This window comes from Stegastes partitus, unplaced genomic scaffold (assembly GCF_000690725.1).
Source record: "Stegastes partitus isolate 25-593 unplaced genomic scaffold, Stegastes_partitus-1.0.2 Scaffold414, whole genome shotgun sequence".
NCBI classification, from domain to species: domain Eukaryota; kingdom Metazoa; phylum Chordata; class Actinopteri; family Pomacentridae; genus Stegastes; species Stegastes partitus.
Genome location: NW_007578145.1, coordinates 250,820 through 273,512, shown reverse-complemented (window position 1 = coordinate 273,512; position 22,693 = coordinate 250,820). Strand labels below are relative to the sequence as shown.

The following is a 22,693-nucleotide window of genomic DNA, read 5'->3' as shown; positions in this document are numbered from 1 at the left end:
AGCGGTATGATTTTAAATTTTCTATCTTGTTTTATATATATAAGATTTGAACTTTTTTTGAAACCACAATACCTTACAATGTTCTAATTATTTCTGGACATGCTTGTGACATTTATGGTATAATGTTGAATGTTAAGGTGACTTATTATAAACTTGCTCATTAATTTAAACAGAATTTATATTTAAGCTTTGCAACCACCATAATCTGCCACTTATTCCAGACCAAGTTGGATGTTTTTGGTTGAGGGAATCAAACTTAACAAATTTGTTGTAAGAATTTTAGGGAAAACATTCTCTGAAGAGTGCCAAACATCATATTTTTTGTTTTGTAATCAGAAGTCAGCAGGTGTAAAAACAAACAAACAAACAAACAAAAAAACAGGTGTGTTTGGACAAATGTATCCTTAAAAGTCCAGCACAAGGTCATTGCTTTGGTGAACTACTTCATTTTCAGCATTGCACCTATTTATACATCACATATAATGGCCTATTCAGGAATTCATTCATGTGTTTTTGTTTTATTAACCAAAATTCTTTCTCAAACTGAGCTGCTGTGCAAGTACAACTTTCTAAGTTGGACAAAAGTGGATTTTAAATGGTTTAAAATACAAAAACAGAGAATATAGTGCTATTTACAGTATCTCCACACAGTATGTTGCACTCATTAAAAACTATAATATCACCTTTATTAAATTAAAAAACAATAATTATTAAGTCGTGCTTCCCGCCGGTGACGCAACGCCTCGTGTGGAGCTCGTCAGTCCTCGGCCTTTTCCGTGACTTCTCGCGCCTCCTGAACGTGCGCTGCTGCTGCTGCTGCTGATGTCACGGACGGCACCAGTCGGTCCGGCGGAGCTGAGGAAGGATGATGGCGACCGTCGGAGCCGCTCCGTTACGGTCCGTTTGACGAAGAAAAACCCACACATTTCGCTCACGAAGCCGAGCCCTGCCATGGAGGCTCACGTCTTTCCCGACCAGAGTCAACTGCTGCTGTTTCTCAGGAGGCTCAAGGAGGTTTTCGACGTGTGTGACGAGGATGCTGACGGCTTCATCCGGGTGGAGCACTTGGTGGACCTCGGTCTTCAGTTCGGTCAAGGAGAGGAGGTGAGACGGTGGGGGTGAAAAAAAAAAAACGGGTAACAGTTAAAAAAAAAATAAAATAAAAATATGTCTTGTTTATATTCATATTATCCGTTTAACAAGCTGCCGTCGAGCATTTTCAGACGTTGAATTAGTAACAAGTGGCGGCTGTTCGACCCGCGGCGACAAACCTGTCCTCCGCGGTGACTGTCACAGGTGTGCCGAGGTGTTAGCATGTTCGCTAGTCGGGAACAAAGACTGCATTTGTCGCCTCCATATTCTGTTTGGTCTCTTGTGGAGGGACATGTTTAGCTCTGTTTTTTCTTTCCTCCATGTAATTAAACGGTTCCAGCTTACTAAACTACCTGGAGAGAAAAACACAGGTGTTAGCATTGACGTTGCTTTTAAAAAAAATTTAAACTGGCTGTCTTAGACTTTACAGTGTTGTTAACTTAGAATGCCTTCAGTATTTTAACAATCACAGATAACGTCAGCATTAGGTCTTTATAATGCAAGAAAAATTATGGAAGGACTGTGGTATTTCTCACTTTCCTGTGTTTGGATTTATTGGACCCTTCTGTGCAGTTTTACACCTTAATAAATAATTTGCCAGTCTAGGAAATGATAGATTTTTTCCCCATCAATGTGTCAATACTCTGATTTGTTGGGTATTTAATATTAATGCTTGACTAGCCATTGATTTACCATAACAGCATATATGGATTTCAATCAGTCAAACCAGATTGTATTGCAGAGACACGGTCCTGCACGGTTCTGATTAGACAAAGGCTTTGGACTGACAAAATGCACTTGGAGTTTTAAAACCCCTTTGCTTCTTCGAGGTTCCTAGCGCTGTCCGTTATGAAAACCAGAACCTTTTGTCGAAGGTGACACATTCACTTCTGAGGCAGCCCGGTACTGCGATGACTACAATCGATTCAGCATTGTTGTGTTTCGTTTCTGTTGCGTCAGATTTGGTCGAGTTGCAGCCTAGAATTTTTAGAACAGGGTCATCACTGTCTCATTGTTGTAAAGCTGCTATTTATTCTCTAGTTTATATTTTTTCGTTGGCAAAAACAAAACTGTCAATCTTCACGGGAGCTTTTTTAGATCTTGCTCCGGCCTGGTGCAGTTATTATATTTAATAATCCTTCCCCCCTTCAAGTGTCTGTGTCTACAGAGCCTCATTTTGGACCTATGGTTTTAAAGCAGCCACTGACTGATTATGAAGATTTTTTTTTTCAGGTACAGATGTCAGGAATAGCCTCCAGGGCTGAGTGTGTTAAAATGAGTGCTCATTGGCCCCACAGAATTTAATTAGGCCACATGCAACACAGTGAAGTGATTTCACTCTGTCTGTTCCATCATGTGACCGACCTCATCAGTCAGTGGAGGAGCAGCTACTGAAAAGGTACAGCGCCAGAATTAGGTTTTGTTGAAGAGGTGCACAACTCCTGTACAGCTACGTTCAGGGCAGTGGTTCTCAACCTTTTTGTCTTGTGACCACTTTATATGAAGCAGTATCTTTTTTTTTGTTTTTCTCATATTAGATTGACGCATTTCCAAGCATGAATCTGTAAAGTGTTAAGTATATTTTGTATGTTCCTAGCCTGGATAATGATGTTGTGACTCCTTAGATTCGTCTCACAACCCCATCTAACGGTACAGACTGTGACTGATTTAAAGCGTCTGCCACATGATGTACCGTTAGCCAGACACCACATCAGTACATCTCTGTAAGGAGGGCATAGATAGGCACAGATTAGCTCTAGAGGGATATCTAAATGTTCCAGCTGATGTTTTTCCTTGTTACAGTACTCTCAAGGTGCAGCAGCTCATACAGGCCTCAGGTTCAGCACCATGGAGAGCACAGTGGTACTGAACCTGGCACACACAGTGCTCACTCGCAATTCTTTATGTGTCATTATAACCCTATGATTCTGCCGCCTGCTATTCTAGCCTAAAATATCACACTGTTTAGCCATTTACTGTTATTATTTTCAGTATTCCAACAGATGTAGAACTTGACACCAGTGTGTTTGGAGTAAAGGCTGGGCAGCGCTGCCTGCTTCCAAGTAAAAGTCTCATTGTGGTGATACATAGGTACATATGGAGGATTAAGCAATAACAGAAGTTGGTTTGTTCTGGGTTTTATCCACTTTGTGTGGACTATGTGTGCCAACATTTTCCCATTATTTTATTACTTGCTCTGAAATCCAATAAACACTGTTTTCAGAGGATGCTGTTGTAGGAATTCATGGCTGTTTGTTAGCCAAATCTAAAACCTTGTTGTTGGACAGTCCATAAATACAGCACCCAAAGGAGCTGTCACTGCTGCAAGTACATTAACACACAAAAACATAATAAATCTCCTTGAATGTGCCTGTACCTGTCAAGATTCCAGGGCTCATGTTGGTTTTTATACTGTACTGAAAAGTCAAAAATACTGGCTGCTGGAAGGGTTGGAGATCAATCTTAAAACATGTGATAGGAATTGGAAAATAGTTATCAATACTGTAAGTATAATTGGTAATTAAATGGCTAAAATATGCATTTGTGTAGCTTTCTTTGCGTGCACAGAGACTTCCACCCAGTTCCTCAAGTGTAGTGTTGTTGTACCTGGGTTAGAAAAACTCCGATTGATCGTGCTGGGTTATTTTAATCCTACTTTGTTAAACATGTGCAAGGGAGAGAAAGAAATGAACCCGTTGGAGAAATGTTAATCAGTATTAGATGAGGCAGGTTAGATTCTGGATGCACTGAAAGCCTCAGATAAATGATATCTAACACTAAGAGTGGATTTTCCTTTAAGCTGCCATGGCGGTCGAACACCCAGAACACATTACTAAAAATAACTCAGCCATACTAAAAGGAAGCTTCTTCTTCATCTTTCCTCCTCCCCTCTTGCGGTTCCACTCATCTCTGTGTTCTTTGTCACCATAGAGACGAGAGCTTCTCGAGGACTCTGCGAGTGGATTGGTTGATTATTAAGTAATGAAATGATCCGCCTTGCTGCTGAAAACAGCCTATGAGATGGTGCTCTGCGCCAGCAGTGTATTTACATTTGTTTCATTTTGGGAAACAATATTCTCTCCAGTGACATCCAGACGCAGCCGTTTCTGTGGTTTGTGGATTATAGACGGCTACATATGAAATAACAGCTTTATTCTTCATGTTCATCTTGCAGCGACATTGACATCCCGCATGCATGCACACTTCCAGGTTTATTTTATGTTATGTTTTTTTAACAAATGTTTAACTTTTGTATTCATTCTGCGTTATGCATTTGGGAAGCCTTTAGGGAAAACCCCAGCTTTCATCTTCTAAAATAGCATTTGGGTCTCATTTTGGGTCTCAAAGGACCAAATCCTTTTGTGCTAATTTTAACCGTACTGTGTTTTCTCTTATTCCCAAACCTTCCATCCATTTTCCAAAGCTTGCAGCGTTAATTTGAATTTTCCGGAGCACTGCTTCTGATTTCCAGGCTGTCGATGTTTTCTGTTTTTTTACTCTGGTTTAAAAATCCACCCTGAGATGTGAGACTTGCTTGAAATATACTGTCCATCACAGTGAATGTGCTGTGTGTTGTCTCTTAGTGGCAAAATGACCTTATCCTTGCATAGTAGTAATAACAGTGACAGTAATAGTGCTGATGTACGGTGTAGTCAGATGTTTGGAAGAGTCTTAAAAAGCTGCCTGCACTTCACTCCACTGAGAGCAGTGCTTTGGGGAAAATAAGACATACAATGAGCAACCGCAGAAATTGTGATTTTGATCATTTAAATTTAATAGCTTCTTGAATGGTTCTGTGGCCCGCTACTATGCTGTTATTGTAAAGGATTTGTATGAAAAATTCATTACTTTTAGCTATATGAAGACTTATTCCTGGTCAGTTGTGTTTATTATTTATACCCATATGACTCTTACGGGTTTATTCATGCCTACATTTTGGCGGTAAGAAATCATCTCAAACCAGTGCTGAATTAGCTTAAACTCAGACTTCTGTCATACCGGATTACCAATAAAACACCCGGGGGAAAAAAAAAGGGAAAACTTGTTCAAGTGAAAGGGTGGGTGGATGCCGAGTGGAACTGTGCTTGACTCATCACTGTTGGGCCCACTGCTGTGTGTCATCAGGCAAAAACCTGAACAAGAGGGATTTTGTGGCACCCTATGATGAATACTGGCGTCTGTGCTCAGGCTCTGCTCCTGGCTTTACTTATGACATGATTAGTTGATTAGTCTGACCAGTTAAACTGAAAAGTGAAGTATACTTTCTATTAAACACAACCTTTTTTTTTGTTTCGGCTTCCCCTTTTTCCTGTTTTTAAATCAATGCTAACTGAGGAAATGGTTAGTTGCAGCATTAAATTAAAGATGTCGAAAGTAACTGGCAGCAAGTCCCAGGTGGGACGTTGTCAGTGAATTTATTAAGTGGTCTGCACTTCTGAAGTGCTGCTGTTGGCTACGAACTGCATTTAAACTTCAATATTTGATTTTTCCCAAAGGTTGTGACAAGCTGTCCAAACCCTGTCTAAACCTCCTGCAAGCATCAAATCCAAACTGACACTCCTCTCTTAAATAATATTATACAAACATGGTACAATATTAAAGAAAACCATACTAGTAAAGCTGTATTTCAGGTGCTTTTAAAATAGATTCTACTACCTATATTATTCACATCTATTAGTTTACATTGGTGTGCATCCCTTAATTAGTTTAATCGCTGGTAATAGAACAATAATATTGTCTTTACAGGTGCAGATAGAAATATAAACAGTCACTTTGTAGCTTCAAACGTATTGTATTTGTGTGAGAGGTTCGCGATCACTGATTTCTGCCTGTGTGACATTAAAGAGCCTGTAGGCTTTAGGTGTCAAATGGATTGCACAGCATGCTGACATTTACGTTTAAAGCCTCTGTGATAACATGACACTCAGCTCTATGATGTGGGACTGTTTGTGTGAGATAACACTTCTCAGGCCACATGTGGCTCTGTAGATGCTGATGTAGCTCAGGTTGATTCACACCATACCCTCTGCTCTCAATAGGTTGCTTTCAGAGGCCATAAGCCCTATTTGGAGGTATCGTAACCAAAGGAAATGTTATGTCAACCTTGTGTCAAGAGTAGTTGATGAAGAGGCAGAAATAAGGCTGCCTTCAGTGGAGGTTTAGATGACACTGTCAGCAGTACTAAGTGGTTTTGTACTCAAACGATTAAAATGCAGGTGTCACATCATTCCCTGTAGTTAGATTTAGTTTGATTCTGCCTCACCATCCTGTTAAAAAAGCAGACCATGACTCAGAAAGATTTTATTTTTCCTGATCTCTTTTTTGTTTTTCTTTCAATCTGTATCACAGTTAAAATTCTTAGGGTCATGTGTAGGGCTAACCTCCCTGCGGCTCATGTAGAAACTGTGTTTTGATATGAAAATGTATTCACATCATTTGCAGTTTAAGCATAGCCTATTTTGAAATATGTAAATACATGAACGCAGATGGAAAAAAAGACATTTGAAATTCAGTGACTGGTGAGTAAAGCTTTTAATACATGTGCACCGCCAAAACTGTGCACCACGATATAATTTAATCATCCCACTATATGTATAATAGAAACCCCGAGGCATCAAAGAAGCTGCAGAGCTGCCATCACCTGCAGACTGACAGCTGATCCAGCTGTGATCCAGCTGTCATGCAGTTTTCTGAAACTGATGTCTCTTCAGATTCCCGACATCCATGAGAGAACGTGCTATCAGTGCAGAAATACAGAGCGTGTGTTTACGCTGTCATGTATATTGAAGCATCCTGAGTGACTGCAGCACACAGTTTTTGGTGTTGTTGTATAATGAACTGCAGCTCTTGTTGTGGTATGTATTCAGATGCAAAACACTAAAATCCTCATAAATTTTAATTGTGGTTATATAACAGATGCTTGTCATGTGGAGACATTTTGAATTTTCTTTGCTCTTCTAAAACCAAACCAGCACAATCCCTGACATAGTTCTGTCCACCTTCCTGACAACGTGTTCGGATTAAATCTTGTCCAGGTTGTTTTGAACTGTGCAGTTTCTAGTCTGATGCATGTGTCTGTAATTTAAATGTTATTGATAGAAAACAGTTGCAAAATAGAAACTATGAACATAATGTTGTTGGTAAGCCCACAGAAAACGCAGCTAAAAAAGCCAACCATCTCAGAGACGGGTAAAGGGCTATAAATTGTCTAAACATGGTGATGACAGCTCACACTTGCAGGCATCTTTTCTGGAAGACATTCGCAGTGTTACACTCATTTGTTCCCACTCAAAGGTGACAAACATGCCTGTGTTAATTTAAAAAAAGAAACCTTGAGAGAGGAATTCACACCTTGCTTACCTTCCAGTTTTTATACAGCTGGCCAATGACTTTATGAAATTGGTGTAATTCCATCCAATTATTGTTGAGATGTTTCGGTCTGTAACATAGTGGTGGAATGACACTGGCATCCATTTAACTGTAATTCTAGTGTGGCTTAACATCATAACTCATTTTAGAATTATAGGCCTATTTATTATACAGCAGAAGGTTAAAGAGAGATGTATTCAGATGACTGCACCAATGCTCAGTATTCATGCTCAGTTAGTTTTGTCTCTCTGTTGAAGGTCTGCAGATAGAAGGTCCCTCATTGTGTCCAAATTGTAAAGCTTTCTGAAGCAAATTGGCAATTTGCCACATATACGAGTAAATAAAATCAACTCGACTTTGGTCTCTTGCAGGTGAAGAAGTTGACTAAGTACCTGGATCCTAACGCTCACGGGAAAATAAACTTCAAAGACTTTTGCCACGGAGTGTTCGCTATCAAAGGTAAGAAATGTAGATGAAAACAAAGTTGGAGCTAATTGTCTGACCTCCTCTCTTTATGAAAACGTGCTGTGAGCTTTGTAAGTGCTGCTTGGTGAATTTTATCACCGAGCCAGGGTAGCTGCTTCAGTCTTTTTGCTAAGTCAAGCTAAGTGGCTATTGGCTGTGGCTTCATTATAACTGAATACACATCTGCTTGGTATCAGTGTCTTGTTTAACTTTTGCTAAGTAAGTCAATAAAAAACTATCCTTAAACTGTGGATAATATCTTCCCACACTCATCTAAATACAATCCAGCCTATTTCACCTTGAAAGACAACAAAAGGATGCGACACAGTAGCTGAAGCTGACGCCAGCTCCTCCATGCTGTTGATGGAGAATGGAAATTTGGGCAGCTTAATAGGAGGAGTCACATGGGTGGAATATTTCACAAATCTGACTTATTTGGTTTACTACAAGAGAAGCTGACTTTTACACAGAGTTTCCTGCGAAGAAGGGCAGAAATGCAGCATGCGGTTTATCAGTTTATTCCTCGTCCTCATTTTTCTGTCTTGACTTCTTTCTTTCTTTTCCTTCTGCCTTCCTGCTCTGCTCCTGCAAGGCTGTGAGGAGATACTGAAGATGGCTGTGGGTCCTCGTGGTCTTACCTCCCGCCAACCGTCTGTCACTGACAATGGCTACATTTACCAGGTACGATATTTGGCACCCTATTCGCGACTCTTTTATCCTAGTTTCTGGCTTTTAAAGTTTCATGCAGGCTAGTTTCCAGAGCTATAGTAGAATGCAAATTAACACCACTCTGTCATAGGCCTGGTGTATCTCCAAAGCAAGTTTTCGTTACTGTATGTTGCACAGGCCGTGGTGTAAATAGGAATTTTTGTAGAATGAAGCTGCGTCCTGTGTGCAGGATGGACGGCCCCATGGAAGTGTCTTTGTGCTGCTGTGTTCAGCTGAAACTAGAATAATATTCACTGTAAGTCAAAATAGTGAGACGCTGATTTTTAATATAGTTTTATATATGTTTGACTTTCCATTTCTGAAGTAAAATTGTGTTTTTTTTTGAGGATATCTGCCATAACTTTCCTTAAAAAGTTCATTTAGGAGTTACCATGAGCATAGTTTGTCATATTTTTTTCCCCTGGGGAATCCATGGAGTTGCCTTTGTTCTAATGAGATGGTAAATGAAACAATAAATTTGATGTAATTTCTGAGATACTTCAAAGGTTTAACAGGAGTCTGACTCAATTTTTTAGTGCCTAATGTTTTCTTCAGGCAGAAACATGCTTCCATACAACTCTGATGCGGGCAGTGTATTTGGACTCCAACGTGCATTGTAGCATACATGATGAAAATACCAATGAATATGCAATACATTCTAAATTGTTGCATGTACTGTATGTTCCAATGCTGCTCATGGCCCTGCCAGAGATCAGCCTAACTGGGCAGTTGCTTAGCAACACGAGTGAGCAAGAGGGGGGGAAAGTGAGAGAGATGGAGGTGTGGCTTTGTCCCAGCTAAAGCATCAGTGTGTTTTTAGATGTGAATGACTGAACTGCAGTGATACATGTGTGTGAGGGCTGATTGTGTCCAGGCTTTCAACAAGCTAAGCCTCCAGACATCAGGATTGAGGTGGATTTTGATTTTACTTCCTCGATAAAGGATACCTTACTTTTGTTTGGATGACACATTCACTCATACTCATGCATACTGGTGACCTGGGACTGGAGAGGAGACATATGGGCGGCACACTTTACTGGTAAGGTGGATGTATTCGTGCCATGCTGACTTTTACTCCATGAAGTAAATGCACACAGAAGTGGTGTGACACTAAATCAAAAACTGAGACCAACCGATCCTTCATTTTATGTGCCGTTTTATGTGTTTAAACTGCTTTTAAGTGTGTATTTTACATGTCTTTGCTAGTTTAATAACGGTACAGCTTTGAGACTTTTGATGATAGAAATAATTTGAAAAGTCACTCAAAGCTGCAGCACACACATGCTCCTCCCACACAGCTGTTTCCATTTAGTTTGGGTAATTAAACCTCTTCTCAGGACTTTGTGTGTGCGAAAAATTCTGCTTGACTGACACCTCCACTCTCCTGTAAGTTAGACTGCACCTCCACCGTTAGGGTCATTTTTGGTACATACTGTTCGGGGTTAGTCTGTGTGGATTCATACTGGTGTTTTGAATTATTCTGCTGGTTAACAACGTCTGCATTTAGCCCAGGTAAGCAGAATGATCTCTCAGTATTAGAGATCATGGGGATTTCTAAGTCAAACTGAACAGGAGACACTGCAGTTCATTGTGTCTGTGTCCACGTGCTGAAACACCTTAACTTTACCAAAGGCTTTCTCGTGTCTTCTGCAACATTTGAGGACAATAAATTGATGGTTGTGTTCTGTAAAGCCTGTGAGGCGTCAGTACTTAGGGTGGACATGGTTGCTGGGTCATAAAGGTGCTCGATGTCATGCTAGATGTACACAAAAAATTAATCTAAATTTACTGTAAGGTTCAGCTGCCTGACATATTTTCTGGTGACCATTAAAAAACACAGACCATGTAGGAATTTGAGTTCACTTTTAATTCCTCATTTACACACGCCTCTTCATCTCAGACAAAAACATGTGTATAATTGATGAATGAAAGATAGACAGCAGTCCCTCAGAGAACATAGCGTGCCTGTTGGGCTTTGTTTGCATGCTCACATACAAAGACAAGTCTTTGTTTTAAAAAAAGGGCATGAAAGCACCTGTTTTGTTGTCAGAAATGAAAATCTTGTGTGTATAAGTGTGTGTGAGATTGGGTATGACCTTGCCATGGCTCCACAGCTGCCTGAAGCCAGACAGGGACATGCATTATTAATAATATACATATCTAGGGCATGCTACACCCCGCTCTGTCTGATAAATCTACCCAGGAGACCAACCTGATGTGCCAGATGGTTTGTTGCACAGAAACGTCAGAGAAGGTCGTCCTTGGAAACAGTTTGGAAAAGGGAAACACTTTAAAAGAATATTTGGGAGATGACTGAATGAACCACCTGTCTATCACTGTCTGTCACAGCCCAACTGGCACATTAAACACGCTCGTAGCTGCCAGTAGTGCCTCGTAGGATGCTGATTTGTACGACAAACTGTGGATGAACCAGTGGCACATAGCCTGAATCCTGATTAATTGTTGTGTGATCTTGTTATCCTGCTAATCTCACAAGAGTCCAGCTACCTTGCAAGGTTACCAAGAGACTATCTCTAGGTGAAATAGTAAAGACGCTGTCGTATCACACATTATATTAAACTCTGTTCAAAACATACTTCATACCAGATCAAATCAAATCCAACTGTACAGCTGCTCAACTGAGGAAAAAAAAACAACAGCCTGGTATCAGCCTTCAAGCTTAAATTTGTGGCAACTCGAACAAAATCAAATTGTCTCTCAAACCCATCAATGTGTGTTCAGAAGCTGCGGTTTAAAACGGCACCAGTGGTTTAGTCGAATCAGGCTTCTATGTCCTCTATAATGGCTGCCTTGGTTGTAGTGAAGTGTGTTTCCTTGTTGGTATGTGTTTGTGCTTACTTTAACCTGAAAGCTGGAATCTAATAGCACTAATATAATAGCCATGGAGGTCACTGTATCTTGAACTTTATCCAAAAAAAAGACTGCAATCCTGGTTTAACAGGGGTTCAGAGTCCTGCAATTCTGTTTAAAGATAGTGTTAAAAATGTAAACATCTGCCCTACAAATTATTGATAGAGATCACATCTCGCTCAGTTCATTATCATCTACACAAAAGAGAAATTGAACTGAGGTTAATGTAGGTCAGCAGTCACAGGAAAAATGTTTTAAAACGTAACTGTTCTTTATCTTGAAGCTATAGATTCACAATTATTTTGTCAGAAGCACAAATGCTACTTGATAATACATTAAAACAAGCATTTTATTCTGATTTTTCTCAATAATACCTCTGTGGTGATGTTCCTCTAAATTCCCAGTTGGTGACTCTTTTGATTTGATCGTACATCCAGTTCAATTGTGTTTTTTTTTTTTTTTTAAGCTGAACATTTGCTCACTTTAACACAGCAGTCCATGCCAAACCTGAGCTTTAAACCCCATCCTAGTTTCAGCTATACCTCAACTGAGACAAAACCCCAAGGATTTACTGGTATAAAAATGTATTTATTTCTGATATCTAGGAAATACTATTGCAGTATTTCGGAGTAAACTAAATTATGATCTTCAGATTATTTGTGTACAATCAAATTAAATTTGTGCTCATTGAATGAAAATATGTGCCTTGAGATATTTTTATCCACCTTCTTTGTCCACTATTGTTGAGACTTAAAATGAGTGATTTAAATGATAAAGAAAAGGTATTGCATGCTTACATTTAGCTGTTTTTTGAACTGCTGCTCTCATGCCTTTTAGTAAACATTAGCATGCTGCATCTGTTGATCCTGGGCTGCTCTCTTCAATATCTGTTATTCAGCAGCTGTGCTAGAGTACCCCGAGGTGCTTGAGCTTCTCTGTCAGCTGTGCTATTGTGTAAAGATTTCAAAAGACACCTTTTAAGTTATTTTAAAACTAAAAATGTGGTGTCTTCATACTTGATGACTTCAGTGTACACATACCCTGTGCACTGAATTACACTGACAGCGAGTGATCATGTAAAAAATGTTTTAAATTAAGTATAAAGGCCAGAATCTCATGCGACTTACCTACTTCTGAATGCAGTGTGTGCTCATTTGTTGACATGTTTAAATTTGTTTGTGTGTATAGAACGGCGAGGCTAAGCTGGGCCCTCCGATTATCATGTGTACGCGATCCTACCCAGAATGCACTGAGGGCTGTGGTGCTGATGGAGAGTGTGACATGGACAGCAGCACTGAAAATGCCAACAGTTCTGACTCACTGGACCCGACACGGCAAGACGGGTCAGTCATAAAATAAGTTACTATAAGTTTTAGCATTAAGGAGGAGGATCTGTATCACATAAAAGCAAATAACTGTCAGAAACTAAGCTGCTTAAGCGTAAGTGTATGGATTTGTTATTATAGCAGCTCTTGTTGATGTTGTTCTTGTTCCTTTTATCATTATCAAAGTTTTTAAATGAACCATCTTTGCTGTACTTCTTGTTGTGCAACCCCAGACACCTGAATGGCTCGGCATCTGCGTCCGTCATCTCTGGGGAGGAGCAGTTCGAAGATTACGGCGAAGGGGAGGATGTAGATTTTACTCCCAGCAGCCCTTGCCCTGAAGAAGACACCCGAACAAATGGCTTCACTGAAATGGGATCCTCGCTTCCCTCAAGGTTGGTGGTTAGTCTGGCAGCACGCTCCCTCAATCACATGTACAGACACTCCACAGTGCATACAAGCATATCTTGAAAACCTTTTTTTTTTTTTCAAGAAAAGAAACGGAATCACTTCTTTTGGACCACTTACATGTCCTAAAAGAAAGCACTTATAATGTTAGAAACAGCTGAGTTCAGGACAAAAGCTTCTGACAAAGTGTGATGGACCGATTCCTAAGGTTGGAGTTGTGTCCGGGAAACTTGGGCCAGTATCACCATAACCTCTCAAGAAGGAGATATTCTGACATTACAGAGTAGAAGTGAACATTACTTCACTGAGCCAATATAGCTTTCTTGGATAAGCAAACACCGCCTGGCTCGTGGTGGTTTGCTGCATGTCTCCCTCTGTCCCTCTGCTTCCTGTTTTCTGCGTCTTTCTTCTGCCGTCACTATGAATAAAGTCAAAAATGCCATAAGTACAACATTTTTTAAAAACGGAAGAGTACTTATAAATATTAGTAAATGACATAAGCTATGCAAAACATGTAACGTATCCGTGCTTTGAAGGCTATTGTGTTTGATATTTAGACCTAATTATGTGTGACAGCCTCATACATCATCGTTTGCTTTAGTGGTTCTTACAACATCTTGCCAAAGGACTGCATTAGCCTGCTGGCTAATACTGGTACTTAATCATTTCTGTCTTTTGACAAAACTGGGAACACACTTAAACAATACACAAACAAACATTACTGGAATGTGCTGTTGATTGATCACTACTGTCTCACAATGTAAGACACTAAACAAACTGAATTGTGGTGCACAGCTGCAAAATACTGAACAAACTGTAGGCAATAAAACTAACAAATGTGTTTATCCTTGCAGATTGCATCAAGTACTTTCATTCTTGCTGGTTTCTATTGATATTTTAGCATCGTTATACGTGTCATTAATACACAATGATGTGTTCTTTGTTCCCGCAGTGCGGGTCAGACTCCTCAGAAGATGAGGCAGCTGTATAACAGTGAGCTGCTGGACATCTACTGTTCTCAGTGCTGCAAGAAAGTGAATCTACTCAATGACCTGGAGGCTCGACTTAGGAACCTCAAGGCCAACAGGTACAACACACACACACAAATATGCTCACATACGTACACACACACACACACACAGACACACACACAATGTAATTTCATGGAGGCTTGCATCAGCCATTGCTACCACTTCTCTAACCCCAGAATTGATCCTCAAGTTAAACTAAATCTTCACCCTTAAATTTAATGAATTGCATTATGGCGGCTTTTCTTTATTTTATTCCCAAAAGGACGGCGAGTCCCCACAATGTGCATTCATATGTATGTCCCCACAGCAGGAGTATTAAAACTATACACCCAAACACAGATGTGAGTATAGACGCAGAGGTTAAGTGAGACTAAACGACGGTGGGTGAGCTGACTAAAGGAGGCTTCCGAAAATACACCGAGCTGCTGCCTCAGCATCACCCTCGTCTAACAAAGCTCAGATTAGCTCTCGGAGACATCTCGCCAGCCACCCAAATCCCACCCTCTTATTCATTCTTGGCACCAGCCGCTGTACCCACATCAAAGGGTGAGCATGAGCTGTTGCTATAGCAACCATATTCCAATCTTAACGGGATGGCTGGTTGCAAGTTTTTTTTTTTGTGGGTATCTGTGTGCGAGATTGCAACAATGCTGCAATAAGAATGAAACCATTATTTGTGGTTAAAAAAAACACATGGCAGATTGTTAAGTCTTTGGCTAGAACAGTGGTTGTTACAGCAATATGAATATCAACAGGAAGTAGTGGTCAGTATTGTAGTTGTATTGGTAAAAACCGATACCAAAAAGCTGTCAGTGACTCAGTCTGTCTCTTGTGTTTCAGTCCGAACAGGAAGATTTCCAGCACAGCATTTGGCCGGTAAGTGACCTGACCTTCCTACTAATGACCGTTTTAGACAGAAATACTGCAGTGAATCTTCCTTTGCATAGTAAGCGGGAGCGGCCAGTTACAAGCTACAGAGCACAATGATGGGTTCATCACTTAGCAGATAAATCTGCCATTATAGAGTCGTATAATGGAAGAGCAGCTTCAGAAGCCTCCACATATCATCTTCTTGTGTAATGGGTAATAATGTCGTGTGTCTGTGCTGCTGGTTTCAATGTGTCCTCTCCCCCCCGCAGTCAGCTGTTCCAGGCCAACCACAGTGTGTTTGGGTCCAGTCAGGGCAGCAGCACAGAGGATCTGTTCACAGACAGCATCGACTCCTGCGACCTGGACATCACAGAAAAGGTACAAGAACACACAAGCACACAAAAAGCCAGGCAGTGATTGTACATTTTAAGACATTGTGCGTTCCTGTTAAAAAGCTTAGCCCAGTTTGTCAGGTTAATGTTTTTTCTTAAATCTAAATCCACTTCATGAAGTTTATTTACCTAATTCTACAGTGGATGGGATACTTCATGAGTGTCTGAAACACTTTGGCTTACTTCGAAGCACTGACTCCACAATGTCCAGAAATGATTCTCCAACAATTTTGGCCAACTCTGATGTAATGCTATGCACTTCTGTTCAAGATTTCAGTTAAAGGCAGTAGTTCTGGGCTTTCTGTGTGGAGTTGGCCGGTTTTATCCGTGCCTGTGTGGGTTTGTTCCGGCTGCTCTGGTTGTCAGGTTAATTTGTGACCCTACATTAGCTGTAAGTGTGTGAATGAGGGCGTAAACGGTTGTCCGTTTCCCTGTGTAGCCCTGTGATTGACTGGTAAATGTTCACCGTCAGCTGGGAGAAGATCCAGCCTGCCCACAACCTTGTAAAGCATACGCAGGCATAGCTGATCAATTAATCTGCCACTTAGTTTTCCAATTGGCCGATAAAATGTTTCATCTAAAAGACATCCTAAAATAGTTCATGTCCGTCACAGGCCAAGAGGATGGCATCAGACGCCTCTCATAAACCAAATGACATTCAGTTTTCTGTAATATAAGGCAAGGAAAAGCAACAAATGCTCATATTTGGAAAGCTGAAAGAATTAAAAATTAAATGTAAAGGTAATACTCACATATTTGCAGATTATTTTCAGTCAGTGTGTATAAATTGTGTTATCATTGCAGCTCTCGTCTGAAGTTAACAAAATCAGCACATTTAAGTGAGGTTATTTGGACTATAAATGGCCGGGCACAGTGAGATAAGAAATCAGATTATTCCTTTGAATTATGCAGAACATTTGAATGAACTGAAATTAGTGGTAACGCCAGAGCTCTATTCAGCAGTGCTTTATAACATTGGACATTATATTGCTGGAGGTGTCCATTTGAAAATCTAATGTGGCCATGATGGTGCTCCTGCTTCCTTAGTAACTGATGCTTGACAGGACAGCTCCATGAAATAAAAGGCTTTACACTCTGCATTTTGGGGCACAAATCTGGATTTTACAGACTGTTTCACACCAGCTTTGTACAGACCAGCAAAAATCTTTTACTTTCCAACAAAATCAAACCCAAAAATGAGTAAAAGTTTGTGCTAAATTTGTGTAAATATAGTAAATGACTAAAAGACTGTGTGATATTTTATATCAACTCTTTGAAATTGGGCTCTGCTGAGACTGGTGACCTTGTCTTCTCAACCTTTGAGGGTAAAAGCTGACGTATGACACAACACTCTCATGTACTGTTATGTTTTAGCCAGTGGGATGACAAACTGAAAGCTCACTGAACCTGTTAACCTTAGCTGTGTCCTACATCCCTCCTACATACTAATTCTGTACTGACTGTTCCACATACTAATCATCATAATATGCTGCTTTAGCACTTAGTATGAAAAACCATATACTTAACTGAGTCCGTTCTTAACCCTTATACTAACATGAACTTATATACTGTGTGATATCAGAATTCCTTCAAATAAGAGCTTCCTTTCTGAGATCTTTTTAGAAGCTGTTTCACCATTTTTTTGCAATTTATTTTACTTTTTCTGTCTGTGAGCAGCTCCTTTGTTTCCTTTGTGCACTGCATTACATGCTAAAAAATTACCTGTATTAAGTACACATGTTGTCCAGATTGTGTACACCTAATAATGTCCAGTGTTAAGTCACTACATACTGAAAACTTTAGAATTAGTATGAATTTAGGAGACACTGCTTGTGTGCACTGAGCTGCAGCTACATGATTCCCTGTTAATAGGAACTGACAGGTGTGTGCAGGTATACCATAAATCAGATAATAAGACTGTCTGTAAACAAAGAAGGTGCTCGTTTACACCTGAGGCCTTGTCCATGTGATCTCTCTCAGGTCAGCTACCTGGAAAAGAAGGTGACTGAGTTGGAAAGCGACAGTCTGGCCAACGGTGACCTCAAGTCTAAACTGAAACAGGAGAACACACAACTTGTACACAGGTAGGAAAACGCACATACACACTTGTTTTTTAATGTTGGTTTACGGCTAGTCACATTTAACATGGGATATTGAATTCATCACATATCAACTGTGTGTCTGCATGCAAATATTTCACATAGATTACTTATGACTTTAATGCTTTCACTTTGCTTGTACCTCTATCTGAACTTTCTGTGCGATTGTATACTGTATATTTTTATGTGTGAAATGGTACTCCACATGTGGTTAACATGTGAAATGTACAGCATTTCATTTATGAAAGCTTAAAGTCTATGATGGCGGGATTTTCCTTTTAGGCTATATAACCTCATCCAAGAGTAACACTGTTGTCATTGTGTGTGTTCGTCTCATGCAATATTTTTTCCTCACGCTACATTTGCCTCCCAGGGTGCATGAGCTGGAGGAGCAGGTGAAGGATGCAGAGACGAAGGCAGATCAGAGTCTGGAGGAGGAGATGAAGAGGCACCGGGAAGCTTACACCAAGATGGAGAGGGACAGAAACACAGAGATAGACCTGCTCTGTAACAGGTGAGCCCTCCAATGTTAAGGGAAATTTTGTTCATATTTCAAACCCTGTAAGATGCTCGAACTGGCTTTGGCTCTGACTCAAGGTCAAAAACCAACACATCAATACCGTACTGTTAGTGTTGTCGTTATTCTGTCACCACAAACTGCCACAATTAATCACCAGAGCCTCGCTGATCTACTACATGTGAGTTCCAGTTCTGCAGGACACTAAACTAGAGCTACATGTGTTCAAACACAGGGTGCAGCAGTTGGAAGAGGAGAATGGAGACATGAAGATAAATGTGTGCAGACTCAAGTCTCAGACAGAGAAACTGGACCAGGTGAGTGTAATTCACTTGATCACAACTCACATCTTTTTGCCATTTTTGCCAGTTACAGTGAAGAAAGACAAGAGATGTAGGGAAAAGAGAGCAGCAAAGGTCTGGGCCGGCCAGGAATTGAACCGGGGTCTCACTGATTTTAACGCATTTACACCCGAAACCCAGGGGTTATTAGCTTATTATTTGTTATTATTTTCCAGAGAAAATAAATGTAAACTGTGAAAGTATTACCCGCATTCTCTGCCATCACAGTTTTCCGTTTCTGGGGTGGATTAAATTAAATTAAACTAAATTAAAACACTTGACTGTCACAACACGTGTCAGGTGTCAGTCTGGAGCTACATCTCCCACTGAAAAGGACTTGTAGCCAGTTGCTTTCTTACGTGTTGCCTGAACATACTACAAGAGGTTTGGCTCTTTTTGGCCCTCTTCAACCTCACGCAGGTCAAAGTATTGGACTGTAATTATTTTTAAAACCATGTATGTGTCACAAAAATGTAGAAATGTCTATTCTCGTGATTCCAAGGACTCATTAACAGTTAGTTCACATGTTCATTCTGAATCAGGTAAATGAGCGTTATGAGCTTCTATATGCCTTGAATCTGTTTCATCTTATTTCAAAATTGTTTCCATTACTTTGGGAATTGACATCACTGCTGTAGAATCTGCCGGTCTGTTCATATGGCTATTTTAGTCTAATTAAATCTCTGCTTTTGATGATCTGAGCCACTTTAACCTATTTAATTTCAGAGGGTTGTTTTAAGGAATTTTACGTCTTTGTGTTCTAATATTGTGATGTTGTTTTGAGACAGACACCATTATAGTTTACGTAGTTTATCTTCATCTCATCATGTGTCACAACAATGATTTTCTGCCGCCTTTTCTCTGCAGGAGAAGCAGAGGATGACAGACAAGCTGGAGGACACCAGTCTGAGGCTGAAAGATGAGATGGATCTGTACAGGAAGATCATGGACAAGCTCTGGCAAAACCGCCATGAGTTCCAAAAGGAAAAAGAGGCCATGCAGGAGGTGAGGCACTCTTTCTTCCAGACAGCTTACTTAAAAATAAATGAGCATAAAAATCACACGCTGCATGCTTGTCTTTGGAAGATAGGAATTAGATAAGTGTAATTTGCGCACAAGCCAGTGAAAAATATGTTGTAATAGCCCGCTGTAGTTAGTAGATAAGTTAGAGATAATAGATAAAAGACATTTAGCATGGGAAATGGTTAGAGGTTCATTTAAATTGAATATTTTCTCTGCAGTTAATTGATGATCTCCGCCGGGAGCTGGAGTATCTGCAGCTGTTTAAGCTGGAGATGGAGCATCCTGGGAAAGGGAAGGGGCTGTCTGAGTTCAACGCCAAGACCAGGGAGATCGAAATGGAGCACGAAGTGAAGAGGCTGAAACAGGTCGGCAAACACAGAACACACTCCTCCTTGTTCTTGTGTCCTTACAAAATGTTCATGTTTGTCATGCTTCACTGGTTGCTTCATTTCCAGTGAAGTAAACTCAGGGAAGAGCTGGGAAGATACAGACTTGAGAGTGAGAGCCAGAACAATGTATTGTCAAGTATATTAGTGCTCAGCCAGACTTACTAAAGAGTCATTAGTGCTGGTTTATTGTTTGTTTATAGTGACATACAAGACTTTGCTGTGAATCTCCTACTTCATACATGTCTTGGTCCCAGTTTTGTGCCAACCAAAATAAAACAATCCTTAAAAAAATATGTCTGAATCAAGTTCACAATAAAAATAACTGTCAACAGGTATATTGTTGACTTCTGTTACCAGCCGAACCATAAAGGCAGAATTTCCGTATTGATGAGTCTGTATCATACAGGGAGTAATGAATAATGACGGTGGTGTCACTGCCTCTGGGTCAAGAAATGTTTGAGGACAATACCTCCATAAAACCACAATGTGATGCTTTTACACTTTGCCTTTGTGCAGATTAAACAAACAAGATATGGCATGTTAGTCAGGGAGCTTTAGAGGTGCTGCTAAGTGAATTTTATTTACTTTCAACAGAGCCAGCCAAGCTGTTTTACTGTGTTTCCAGTCTCAGCCTGAGCTTTGCCAACCCGCTGCTGGCATCAGCTTCATACTTACAAACATGAGAGGGGTATCAATCTTATCTAATGCTTGGCAAGAAAAGTATTTGCCCAATATGTCAAAGTATTCCTTTAAACTCAGAAGAATAGAATGGAAGAGAGAGAGGCCCACGCAATGAACAAGTGAGCAATTTGTTCCATTAGGTGTGTTGAAAGACATAATTTGTTGCCGGTCTAAACTTTAGTAATTGAACTTACATAACTATGTACTCCATCTCATCACTGAAAGGCAATGATAACATTCAATGGGAACAATCTATTTTCATTAAACATACTATTGACTACACAAGCTCAGTTTTGTGAGACACTGTTACAGATTTCCGTGCTTTCGAATCAGACTCAGCTACATGTACATTCATCCACAATTCCTTCTGAGAAAATGTTGTGTCTGTTTGCGTCTTTAGGAGAACCATAAGCTGCGGGACCAGAACGACGACCTGAACGCTCAGATTCTCAGTCTGAGTTTGTACGAAGCCAAGAACCTGTTTGCCTGTCAGACCAAGGCCCAGTGTCTGGCAGCCGAGATCGACAACGCCTCCAGAGACGAGGTCCGTCTGTCAGTGGTGGATAAAAGGAATGCTAAGTTTTAATATGACTGCCCCTCTGACACATTTCTACCTCTCTGTCTGTTTCAGCTGGTCGACGCTTTGAAGGAGCAGGAGGAGATCAACCTGCGCCTGAGGCAGTACATGGACAAAATCATTCTGGCCATTCTTGACCACAACCCCTCCATCCTGGAGATCAAGAGTTAAACACCACACACACACACGCACACACTTGTGTTAGTGTAGCTGTGCTAATCTACCATTATGTTACTATCAGCCCACATGTTGAAGTTGTAATCCTTAAGATTTCAGTCCTGGTTGATTTGGTGACATCTCTGGCTGCTGGTGTTTGAGCTTTGTCGGAAATACAATAGAAGATCTGTTTAACGGTGCAGCCAAGCAAATTTGATTTGTTCTACAAAGTCAAAAACTGGTGTTTTCATCTTGCTATGAACGGCTACCATCTGATTTCATTCTGCAAAGTGTAAAAGTAATTTCCTCTCATAATATTTAAACTTAATTTACTGTTAAAAATGCAAAAAAAAAAAAAGATGTTTTGGAGATGCATTTTCAACAAAAACTACAAACAGTAGGAAATTAGCATTAGCAGTACCTTAACACAGCAATCAGCAGTATATTGTAACACAAACAACCCTGGATTACATTCTTCATAGTTTCCTATGAATGACGTGAGGGTTGTTTGAATGGCATACCTCACCATGAAGAAGAAAAACTACTGTACAGAACATAAAGACTGCATATGGCTATTGTTGGGTGGAAAAAAACAACATTAATAGTGACAAAATCTTGGTTTGATGTCTTGAAAATCTTAAGGATTACAACTTCAAATTGAAGCTCAAATTCTGAATGTCCTTGAAAATTGTTGCTAATGACTTTAGTTACATGGGCACTTACAAAAATGTATATCTGCACCACCACAGCAGCTGATCTCCACTCCCACCTGAAGAAAACACTTGTTTATGAGACAATCTATCTGTTGTTGTCAGTATTCTGTCCACCAGTGTTTTACCACTGTATATTTGAAACTACTGAGATTTCGGGAATGAAAAAGAAGTGGATATGCGCACACAAAAAAAGCAGAGTTGACTTTATTTCTTGTAGCCACAGTCCTGGTTGTTCAGTAGACCGCTCGACAACTACTGATTACAACTGGGCTGTCACTTACTGGGGTCCAGACTGAAACCGAAGCGAGGGACATGAAACAGTGACCTGAAAAATCTGACACTAGTATAGTGTAGCGAGTAAATGCACTTACGTGAGCCTTTTAGGTGACAACTCACGTTCTCTGTTTTGTTTTTTTTTCCTCCGCTGTGATCATTTGATTGTGTTTCCAACCCTTTAATTTGGCTGTTTGAACACAACTGAATGTTTACATGATAAATATATGCTTTATACAATTTTCTGTAGTTGTCCAAATGTTAATGTCAGTAACTATGTGAAGCCTTTAAGGGATAATTCAGTGCTGTGTCAAAAGCCTTTAACCAGTTTTTTCTGAAGACCGTTCATTATAAAGGTCTTTAAAGGTGCCAAACGCCAAGATTATATGCCAA

The 22,693-nt window shown here is 40.2% G+C and overlaps 1 protein-coding gene across 1 annotated transcript; it reads left to right on the top strand.

Annotated features, from left to right (window-relative positions):
• Positions 1-951: 951 nt before the first annotated feature.
• On the top strand, positions 952-21,329 carry rab11fip4a (RAB11 family interacting protein 4 (class II) a). Its single transcript, XM_008285729.1, has 15 exons — positions 952-1,104; positions 7,833-7,920; positions 8,519-8,607; positions 12,694-12,848; positions 13,064-13,225; positions 14,191-14,325; positions 15,110-15,145; positions 15,409-15,517; positions 17,512-17,615; positions 18,004-18,144; positions 18,383-18,464; positions 19,356-19,493; positions 19,730-19,876; positions 20,982-21,125; positions 21,213-21,329. Exons 1-15 carry the CDS (start codon positions 952-954, stop codon positions 21,327-21,329), a joined length of 1,800 nt encoding a protein of 599 aa, XP_008283951.1.
• Positions 21,330-22,693: the final 1,364 nt, after the last annotated feature.

What these genes read in the sequence shown, in the direction of transcription:
- rab11fip4a (XM_008285729.1), top strand. Translation starts at nt 952, where the DNA reads ATGGAGGCTCACGTCTTTCCCGACCAGAGTCAACTGCTGCTGTTTCTC. An exon ending in AGGAACCTCAAGGCCAACAG is followed by an intron (nt 14,326 to 15,109) that starts GTACAACACACA and finishes CTTGTGTTTCAG; the next exon opens with TCCGAACAGGAAGATTTCCA. An exon ending in AACACACAACTTGTACACAG is followed by an intron (nt 17,616 to 18,003) that starts GTAGGAAAACGC and finishes TTTGCCTCCCAG; the next exon opens with GGTGCATGAGCTGGAGGAGC.